This window comes from Camelina sativa, chromosome 12 (genome assembly GCF_000633955.1).
Source record: "Camelina sativa cultivar DH55 chromosome 12, Cs, whole genome shotgun sequence".
Taxonomy (NCBI): Eukaryota; Viridiplantae; Streptophyta; class Magnoliopsida; order Brassicales; family Brassicaceae; genus Camelina; species Camelina sativa.
Window position 1 is genome coordinate 17,950,286 of NC_025696.1, and position 10,647 is coordinate 17,960,932.

A 10,647-nucleotide genomic window follows, 5' to 3' on the forward strand; every position below is an offset into this window, starting at 1 on the left:
TCTTAAATCCTAACACCACATAGACACTAAATCCATATAAGCCCAAAAACGTCAAACTTATACCCTAAAACTTAAATCCTAAACCACCCTAAACTATTGTGATGTTTGAACATGCAACAAACTTGTCAATAAATTTCATCTGGATTGCTTGTCCACGTGGTCAGAGTTTGGTGGATAGGCTTAGAAATTAATAATGACCATGTTTATTGTGTAGTATGCTTCTAATGACACTTCTAAGTTCTAATATCTCTAATTCTAGCTTAAAAATAGTACAAAAACATTTGGCTAAAAGACATCTAAGTGGCTAAACTATAGTGATGTTTGAACATGCAACAAACTTGTCAATAAATTTCATCTGGATTGCTTGTCCACGTGGTCAGAATTTGGTGGATAGGCTTTGAGATTAATAATGACCATGTTTATTGTGTAGTATGCTTCTAGTGACACTTCTAAGTTCTAATATACCTACTTCTAGCTGAAAAATAGTACAAAAACATTTAGCTAAAAGAAATCTATGTGGCTAATTTATCTTGGACAAATTTCTGCTCATGTAAAGAATGAGCAAGATATTATAAGATAAGTATCCATAACTACTAATCCACATGATTGATATTCAATGTTCTAAATAAATCAATGTTGTTAATTTTTATTTTGTTTATTAACCACTTATGAGTGTATATGTTTCTGGACCAACACAAAATATGAAGCAAGGAGCTCATGGTGTCTATGGATTTAATTGTGTGGATGTTGTATGATGATTCTTTGGTCTGTCTACATTGGTATCCACAAAAAAATATCCACATGATCACATCCATAGCCACCATTCAACTGCTATTCTTCAGCTTAATGTCTAGATATGCTTTGTAAATTCATGGAGACCTATCCATAGTTTTTCTATCCACTAAACTTTGTTTTTTAAAGTGAATAGTTTTGGTTTTAGGTTCAAGGGTTTATGTTCTAGGATTTAAAATTTAGAATTAAAGGGTTTTGTACTTATTTGGTCTATGTTGTGTTATGGATAATATGCTATGGATAAAGATCTAACCAAATTTATGTATGTATATTTTGTATGAATAAACACAAGTAACTATCTATTAACAATACTGCAATTGATTATCCACTTATAATTGAACAAATGTTCAACGACCGATGGATACTGTATAATCTAAAAATTCATAAAAAATATAGCAATATGTATCTTAAAATGTAGAAAATATATAATCATAATATATTTTATATAAATAAATAGAAAATTTGTTTTATTACAACAAATAAATATATTTTACTTTGTTAAACTGTTAACAACAAAAAAGAAGAGAAAAAAAAAGAAAAGAAGAGAAAGAGGAGAGGGGCAAAATTGTCCAAAATGTGTGGACACATAAGCAAAAAACTTGGGAAAGTATACTATGAGTGGAAAGTGGGTTTTTGTGACATAACTCACACCCAAAGTGGGTGTGGGTGTCATTTATATATTGAAATTCAGTAAATTAATGACCACGGATCGGGTCGATCCGATGATCTGGTGACCCAGAGGGTTGTCCCGTTTATTTTCTGGGTCGGGCTTAAAAACATTGGAAATTTCTATGTACTGTTGTTCTTAATACGTTTTACTTGCATTTGTGTCCTTTGTAATGTTTCACTTTATGTAGAAAGCTAATAATAGATTCGTCTCTTTTGGCAAATCATATAAAGAACATAAACAGAAACCAAGACAGTTGTTATCAAGTAATTTTGACGAAGATGAGAGAGTTCTTTATGCTCTCATCATATTTTTGAATACCTTTGGTGTTACAAAAAACAAGAATACCTTCATGGATATATGTAGTTCTGATCCTTATTTTTTGCTTTATTCTTACTTTGATGATTCCGACAATTTCCTAGAGTATAGAACGAAAGCCACTTACTTGTTTAGCAAGAAATATTGTTTTTAAAGGCCAATCTAATTCTAGTAATCATATTGCAACTTGAGGCGCCTCGGAATGACCTGTATGAACCAAAGGTTACAATTTCAATTCAGCTAATCTTGTAGGAAACCAAGTCCAATTTAATAAGAAGCCAGAATGAATCATTTGGTGATGATGTTACAACAAGAAAACCAGAAGGCTAAAGTGAGCAGTATACGGACCTCGTAAGCTTGATGATTATGTAGGCTTAACCCTGACCATATCATCAGAGATCTCTTCACGAAAGTTGTACACCTTAGCTTGGTAAGATTTTGGCTCTTGAATTGACGATTTAAGATCAGTGGCCAAAAATGTAATTTAAAAATTAGAACCCCTGCAGGGTGTTAGATTTGCACTGACGTATTTGACATATTTAAGCTGTGTTCTCTGGCAGAGCAAAACCAAAACACACAAAAAGATAAGAATCTGTCCATCATCATCCCAATTATGTAACAAACCATTTTCATCAGTCACAAGTGTATCAGGATTGCAATTTTTCACACATCTAGATAAGTTAAAAGTTTTATAGACCAACTACATACAAGTCAAGATACATAATTAAGTTTTAAGTAAAATGTTCCAGACAAAGAGTCTTCTCAGTGGAAGGGAAGACCACAGAGTTGGAAGTGAGCCAAGATTCATCCATCACCATCACCATCACCTGTATGCATCCAAGATTCAAATAGTCAACAAGGCGCGACCCAGCTGACAACTCACAAGGAAGGATTTCTCCAAGGAATGCAATCTCAAAGAAACATTCAAAAGCAAAGATAATACTCCAAAACTACATCTATACAACAAGAAGGTGATGACCGATTTACTAAAATTAGATTCCAGTTCCGTCACCGTGAAAGCACAAGCAACAATTAGTTCTATTATTAGTTTCATAGGGTTGAAATGTGTTCCTCTTTAGTAATTTCTCATTTTGTAATGCAAAAAAAGAAAAATTTACTGGTTAATAATTAGAAGAAGAAGAAGCCATATATATAAGAAGTGTATCTACCTCACCCATTGATCAAATTATTTCGTTGGCCTGAGCCTGAATTCATAAACATCGGCATCACCCATAAACCAGAGCACCTCCGCTTGGTAACATTTTGGCTCTGGATTTGGTGCAGACAGATCCTTTGCCCAAAATGTTATAAAAAACAGAAACCCTTTGGCGGCCACTACATTTGCAGTCACGTACTTGACAAACTTAAGTTGAGTTCCCTGCTAAGGAAAAAAAACACACACACACAAAAGAGAGTGTAAAATAGAAAAAGAGGAACCACATTAGAAAGCTGAGAGAAAAAAATATATAATAGGTAAGAGAGTTAGCAGCTCTGACAGCTTCTTCGTTTTCTTCGTCAATGGCTGTCTTTATGAGCAGTTTCATTAACTCCTTATTGCTAAGTTGATCATCATAATCTCTTCTCGAATCGACTATGCTGCCCGGGAAGTTGTAGTCCATACTATCCCAATCAACATCGTAACCCTAAATAAAACAAGAAGAAGGCATATTATAAACTACTAAGGCTGAAGCACCACAAAACAAAAACTAAACATCTGATGCTAATTAACAATTATATATAGAAAACGGTTATTGACCGTACCTCACTCTCTTTAAATTGCTTCTGAAAGAGCCTCCGCTGTTTTGCATATTCAGGATCGTCCCAGTTTCCTTTCCGGAGATTTCGCATTGCGGGGATTTCGATCTCTTCTTCTTCCGGATCTGATGGACAAACCAACTCCGTCGCATCCCGATCTGTCTTCGCCTTCTTCAGCGGCGGAAAAACCAACTCTCTCTGGTCTCCAGCCACGTTCGACATATCCTCTCTTTTTTTTTTTTTTTTCTCCCCAGTTGTGTATGTTTTTTGAGAAGATGAGAACAAAATAATAATGGGTTTGGCTCCCATTCGGGTATTCGGTTCGGTTTCGATACTATTCATAAGAATCTAATTGGATCGTTTTTGGTTCGGATAATTATTCAAACAACCGAATTATTTTTGGGTAGTTATCGGTTCGGTTCCTAGATAACGCAAACCATCATTACATTCTACCGAAACAAATAAAACAAGGGAATTTGGCACCAATAACCAAAAAAAAATCTATAATTAACTCTATGACCATTATAACCATCAATGCCTTATTTTCTCTATATTATACTTCCTCTGTTTCATAATATAGGATGTTTAGAGAAGTTTTTTTGTTTCATAATATAGGATGTTTTCAAGTTTCTATGTAACTTTTAGATTAGTTTAATACTTTATATTATGCAGACTTGTTTGTGATTGGTTAAACTTTTTTAAAGTGGTCATATTTTAATCTACATGCTTTATTCAAAACATCTTATATTTTAAAACGGAGTAAGTATATATTAATGTCCAAATTAACCCTACCACCACCAGCCACCGCCCACCACTCCTACCACCGCTCCAGCCAGCAACTTCCGGCTAGCCACCGCCGGCCAGTCACCTCCGACCAGGTAACTCCAGCCAGCCACCGCTGGCCAGTCACCTCCGACCAGCTAACTCCGGCCAGTCACCTCCGATCAGCCACCGCCGGCCAGCCGCCTCCAACCAGCCAGCTCCGGCCAGCCAGCTCCCGCCGGCCAGCCACCTGAGAGTATTATGGTAATTTCGACACCCCCTTTGGTTACTCTCTTAATTTTTTTTTCCACAAATCATACTTTCAATAAACTCAAAGATTCTTACAAAAACGTTTTACAGAATTACTGTAACACAATTATTACATATGCAGATGTATGCGCTATACAAAAAAAAAAATACAGCAGAAGGGAGATTGACGATGCTTTCCGAAGAGTAGTCTTACTCGCTAACCATTCACATAATCGGTTATTGTCCAACTTCATATTTGATTTTTCTTTGTTATAATTTATATGCAGCATCTTGTGGCTGAACTTTTTACAAAACCATAACTTTAAACATGATGTGTCCAAATGTAGCTCTAGAATATAGACATAATAGTACCAATACTTCCGTACCAAAATCTATGTGACATATCTCGACTTTGTAAGATTCTTCGACATATTGACAAATAGTATCTCCACCATAACAACCTTTGAGACAATCTTCTAGATAAAATTCAACAAAACTCTAAAACTCACTAGGGAAGACTCCAATACTTTGTGTAGTCTCATACTTCGACCAACAACAACCCTCAAAAAGAGATGCATTTGAATTAGTCCAATCAGACATTTTTGACTTTGCAAATGTAAAACCATTGCCGCGGAAATAAACACAATCGCCCCCATCTCTTGATCAAACTCATTCAACAATGTAACATGAGCATCATCAAAACCAACACTAATTTCTTGTGAACCTATCATGACAATAAATTCCATCTAAGTTTTGTGAAAACATTCTTCAAACTCCATATCTGACCATTGCCAATGATATATTGTCGCCTATAAGTGATCAAACCCTCATTCAATTTCAATACGACAACACAACAATAGTCTAAACGATGAAGTCCTAAACTCATCACCCAAACAATGGAATCACCAAAAGTCAATCCCGAATCCCAAATCTTAGTTTGATCTCTGTTCTTCATGTAGTGAATATACAAATTAGAGTGAACAGAGCAGATATGAGAGATGAATCGAAAACCATCAATCAGAGATGGAAAAACTGACACAATTACTTTTGGGCTGAGATTTGAGTAAGGTAAAAAAAACACAAACAATTCATATTTGTGTTTTTTGTTTATTTTGAATTTGTAACTGAATTATTTTGGAAACCAAATTATATATGTTTTTTTGTAAAAAAGGAAGCGTATACTTTTTAAAATATCAAAAGATCAAGTGAAATTTAAGATGTTAAACTAGTATATTTAAGTTTTTTTAAAAAATTTATTAATTGGCCTAAAAAAAATAACAAAATATTTTGAGACTTCGTTAATGGGGTTGGCACTTTTTACCAATAGTTTGTTTTTTAACAAAACTAAAATTTTTAGATGACTATCATACATGTTTTTTAGAAAAATATAAATTTACTAATAAATCTAAAAGAAAAAAATATTTAATTTTGACAAAATAAAAATCAACTTTTAAAATTATTGTTTATAATCAGTATTTATCCACACAGAAGCATGGGTAACTCTCCTAGTTAATCAGAAGTCATCTTCCAAACCTGCTATTGCATTAACTTGAGTTGAAGTTTATAATAAAGTGACAATCGTGGCTCTCTATTTGTAATCCTTAGTTTTCCTTATCTGTCTAAACTATGCAGGGCCAATAATTTATATTAGTTTCATTACTGATCAAGCTTTTGTATCTAATAAAATGTCCTGAGAGCTATAAATCCATCTCTTTTGGGAGATCATAAAAATAACTGAAACAGAAAACATGACAGTGGTGATTAATGAAAATAACTGAAGCCACCTGTTTTGCAGAATGGAAAAATAGGTACAAAAGGGTACATTGGTTCTTCAGAATTTCTATTCGTACGTGATGCCACTCCACTTGCATATTTGTGCCTTCGTAATGTTTCACTTTATTTTTAGGTTTTCAGAAAGAGATGCGTACAGAATGAAATCACTTCCTAGTTCCTATATGTGTTGTTGTCTACAAGATCTTACGAGGTTGTTAGATCAACCAGTATACTGTGATCAGAGGCTCAAATTATTTCGTTGGCCTGAGCCTGAATTCACAAACATCGACATCACCCATAAACCAGAGCGCCTTCGCTTGGTAACATTGTGGCTCTGATTTGGTGCGGACAGATCCTTTGCCCAAAATGTTATAAAAAACAGAAAGCCTTAGGCGGCCACTACATTTGAAGTCACATACTTGACAAGCTTAAGTTTTGTTCCATTTTCTTCGTTAGCTTCGTCAATGGCTGTATTTATGAGCAGTTTCATTAACTCCTTATTGCTAAGTTGATCATCATAATCTCCTCTCGAATCGACTATGCTGCCCGGGAAGTTGTAGTCCATACTATCCCAATCAACATCGTAACCCTAAAATAAAACAAGAAGAACGTAACGCATATAAACTACTACCAAGGCTGAAGCACCACAAAACAAAAATTGAACATCTGATGCTAATTAACAATAAATAATATATAGAAAACGATTATTGACCGTACCTCACTCTCTTTAAATTGCTTCTGAAAGAGCCTCCGCTGTTTTGCATATTCAGGATCGTCCCACTCCTGGCTCTATGATTGCATATAGTCCACCTCCAAGATTGTGACCTTAAAAGACGCTCGTATCGACCAGCCTCCGCGTACTTTAAAAATCATGGGTGCGAAATAGGCGACAACATAGATACCGTTTACTCGAGTCTAATTCGCATGTCATCATGTTTTCTCGATCAGCAGATAATGGATTTAACTATCGATGTACATCCCAATAACTATAAAGTCTATAAGCTTTCTTCATGTCTTTGATGACATCAAATAATTTATCGTGGAATGTCTTATAGGAGTGACAATCCAAATCTTCCAGAGTTTATGTTATATATATATATATATATATATATTCATTTCATTATTGAACAAGTTTTGGTTTTGTTTAATAAACTCAATTATCATTAGGAAAGAAACCTATTGGAACATATAAAAGCATGTGAGAATATATATAGACTGGAATATGCTTTTGTGAGAATGTCTTGAGAGCTAATAATAGCTTCGTCTCTTTTAGCAAATCATATAAACCAGTGGTTGTCAAGTAATTTTGAAAAAGATGAGAGAGTTCTTTATTCTCTCATCGTTTTTTTTGAACACCTTGGCTTCATGTATGGTGTTAAAAAAAAAACACCTTGATAAGAGGCTTAAAATTTGGCTCAACTTCGACTATTACAACGTATATGGGCACAAGGGTTTGTACGTAATGTTTCTGTAATGGTACTCTGTATATATATATATTGTCACATTTGTTGTTGTAATGTATTTTATTTTGCTTTAGGAATCTTATGGAAAATTACATCGCTTTCCTTCATTAATCGCTGTATAATTTCTCAAACACAAGGGCACTTTTCTCAGGAACGTTGATTACAATTTTCCTCGAATAGAACTTGATTGTATCCCAATTTATAAATGTTTTTGTTTATGCTCATAACTAATCCTGCATGCTTTGAAACCTCGAGCTGTATTTTTAGGACACAAGATTCTGTCCATCAACATCCCAAGAACATTATATATGTAACCATTAATCTTGGAGAGCTGTTAGGGTGTATCTCTTTTTCTCTTCTAAAGTGTCGTTTGTGTCAACTATTTACATTTTTCTTGGGATAGAACTTGTTGTAAACCCATCATTGCACAAAACTTGCCAAGGTTGAACTATCAACCAGTGTTTTAGGAGTCAAGATTCTGTCCATCATCATCCCAATTATGTAACATAATGTAACAAACCATTTTCATCAATCACAAGTGTATCAGGATTGCCATTTTCACACATCTAGATAAGTTAATAGGTTTTAAAGACCAACTACAAATAAGACAAGATACATAATTAAGTAAAATGTTCCAGATAAAGAGTCTTCTCAGTGGAAGGGAAGACCACAGTGTTGGAAGTGACCCAAGATTCATCCATCACCATCACCATCACCATCACCTGTATGCATCCAAGATTCAAATAGTCAATAAGGAGCGATTAGAAAGGATTTCTCTAAGGAATGCGATCTCAAAGAAAAATTCAAAAGCAAAGATAATACTCCAAAACTACATCTATACAACAAGAAGGGTGATTCCAGTTCCGTCACCGTGAAAGCACAAGCAACAATTAGTTCTATTATTAGTTTCATAGGGTTGAAATGTGTTCCTCTTTCGTAATTTCTCATTTTGTAATGCAAAAAAAGAAAAATTTACTGGTTAATAATTAGAAGAAGAAGAAGCCATATATATAAGAAGTGTACCTACCTCACCCATTGATCAAATTATTTCGTTGGCCTGAGCCTGAATTCATAAACATCGGCATCACCCATAAACCAGAGCACCTCCGCTTGGTAACATTTTGGCTCTGGATTTGGTGCAGACAGATCCTTTGCCCAAAATGTTATAAAAAACAGAAACCCTTTGGCGGCCACTACATTTGCAGTGACGTACTTGACAAACTTAAGTTGAGTTCCCTGCTAACGAAAAAAAACACACACAAAAGAGAGTGTAAATAGAAAAAGAGGAACCACATTAGAAAGCTGAGAGAAAAAAATATATGTAATAGGTAAAAGAATTCGCAGCTCTGACAGCTTCTTCGTTTTCTTCGTCAATGGCTGTATTTATGAGCAGTTTCATTAACTCCTTATTGCTAAGTCGAGCATCATAATCTCCTCTTGAATCGACTATGCTGCCCGGGAAGTTGTAGTCCATACTATCCCAATCAACATCGTAACCCTAAAATAAAACAAAAATTGAACATCTAATTCTTATTAATTAATAATAATAATAAACGATTATTGAACCGTACCCCACTCTCTGTAAATTGCTTCTCAAAGATCATTCGCTGTTTTGCATATTCAGGATCGTCCCAGTTTCCATTCCGGAGATTTCGCATTGCGGGGATTTCGATCTCTTCTTCCTCCGGATCTGATGGACAAACCAACTCCCTCGCATCCGGATCTGTCTTCGCCTTCTTCAGCGGCGGAGAAACAAACTCTGTCGTGTCTCTAGCCTCGATCGACATTTTTTTTTTCCCCCAATTGAGAAGATGAGAAGATTTTTTTTTTTTTTTTTCACCAGCTATATATATATATATGTTATTAAATCGGATCAAATAATAATGGGTTTGGTTATCTGGTAATTAGGATAGTGAATTCACTATCCTAGTCAGACCGGTTTCTTTTCGGTATTCATTCGGTTCAGGTTGATTCGGATAGTTAATATAAAAACCAAAAAATATCGGGTAATAATCGGTTCGGTTTTTAAATACCCGAACCATAACATTCTACCCGAAACAATAAAAAACAATCCAAATTAACCAAAACTAACCATCGTTCAAAAACAAATACAACAAGAACAAGTTACCATAATTCAAGTTTCAAAAAGTAGAAAGAGTTTAAAGAGAGCGAATATAAGAGGTTTTAGAGTTTTAGGGGGGGTTATTGGATCCTTGATTTTAATGGATTTAGAAATCCAAGTTAAATCATGTGTTATTCAATCATTCATTTTAAAATATTTTTTAAAATTCTGTGTTATTGGATCTATGAATTCTAAATCCTAATTAAAATGACCCCTTATTCATTATTAAAGATTTGAGTATGGATTTGATTTCATATTGGATTTGGATGGATTTGAAAAGATGTTTTACTTGTAAATATAGGAATTGGAAATCCTTGGTCTCCACCTAGTTATTTGGGTGGATTTGGAAAAAAAAAAAACACCCCCTACGTATAATAGCAAACCATACAGAATTATCATAATAGCAAACATATTTTTCCTCTCTGCATTATCGTAATATTGATTTTAAGCCATTTATCTACACAGTCTACATGGAAGACATGTGCGCATGGCAGCTCTATTACATCTTCGTCATTTCCATATCTAGTCAAGCAGATGCAACAGCTCTGCAAAACCAAATGCAGACAATTGTTAATAATTGAACATAAGGACATTGTACGCCTATATACAATTGATGTAATATTAAACCAACGATAATGAAACGTAAAAGCATACAGATCATGAAATGTAATATTAAACATAATATTATCGTAATATTAAACGTAATATTTCTGCATTATTGTAATAGCAAACCAACGACAAAAAGA

The 10,647-nt window shown here is 34.4% G+C and overlaps 2 protein-coding genes across 4 annotated transcripts; both read right to left on the minus strand.

The window, feature by feature from the left end:
* LOC104732080 lies at nucleotides 2,361–3,801 on the minus strand. 3 transcript variants are annotated; one of them, XM_019234258.1, is made up of 4 exons: nucleotides 3,539–3,801; nucleotides 3,274–3,420; nucleotides 2,947–3,155; nucleotides 2,361–2,604 (listed from the first exon to the last, which is right to left on the minus strand). In XM_019234258.1, the coding sequence occupies exons 1-3, from the start codon at nucleotides 3,752–3,754 to the stop codon at nucleotides 2,964–2,966; spliced, it is 555 nt and encodes a 184-aa protein (XP_019089803.1). In that variant the 5' UTR covers nucleotides 3,755–3,801; the 3' UTR covers nucleotides 2,361–2,604; nucleotides 2,947–2,963. The 3 variants fall into 3 exon arrangements, with proteins under 3 accessions (XP_019089803.1, XP_019089802.1, XP_019089801.1); XM_019234257.1 differs by having other exon boundaries at nucleotides 2,952–3,158; nucleotides 3,539–3,798; XM_019234256.1 differs by having other exon boundaries at nucleotides 2,947–3,158; nucleotides 3,539–3,798.
* On the minus strand, nucleotides 8,252–9,610 carry LOC104732077. The gene is made up of 4 exons (XM_010451602.1): nucleotides 9,351–9,610; nucleotides 9,131–9,277; nucleotides 8,807–9,015; nucleotides 8,252–8,501 (listed from the first exon to the last, which is right to left on the minus strand). The coding sequence occupies exons 1-3, from the start codon at nucleotides 9,564–9,566 to the stop codon at nucleotides 8,824–8,826; spliced, it is 555 nt and encodes a 184-aa protein (XP_010449904.1). The 5' UTR covers nucleotides 9,567–9,610; the 3' UTR covers nucleotides 8,252–8,501; nucleotides 8,807–8,823.

Bases quoted from the DNA above. Each gene is read 5' to 3' on its own strand.
- LOC104732080 (XM_019234257.1), bottom strand. From the start codon at position 3,754: ATGTCGAACGTGGCTGGAGACCAGAGAGAGTTGGTTTTTCCGCCGCTG. The intron at 3,421-3,538 runs GTACGGTCAATA...TGTTTTATTTAG, and splicing joins AGCAATTTAAAGAGAGTGAG to GGTTACGATGTTGATTGGGA. The intron at 3,159-3,273 runs GTCAGAGCTGCT...TTTTTTCCTTAG, and splicing joins ACGAAGAAAACGAAGAAGCT to CAGGGAACTCAACTTAAGTT.
- LOC104732077 (XM_010451602.1), bottom strand. From the start codon at position 9,566: ATGTCGATCGAGGCTAGAGACACGACAGAGTTTGTTTCTCCGCCGCTG. The intron at 9,278-9,350 runs GTACGGTTCAAT...GTTTTATTTTAG, and splicing joins AGCAATTTACAGAGAGTGGG to GGTTACGATGTTGATTGGGA. The intron at 9,016-9,130 runs GTCAGAGCTGCG...TTTCGTTAGCAG, and splicing joins ACGAAGAAAACGAAGAAGCT to GGAACTCAACTTAAGTTTGT.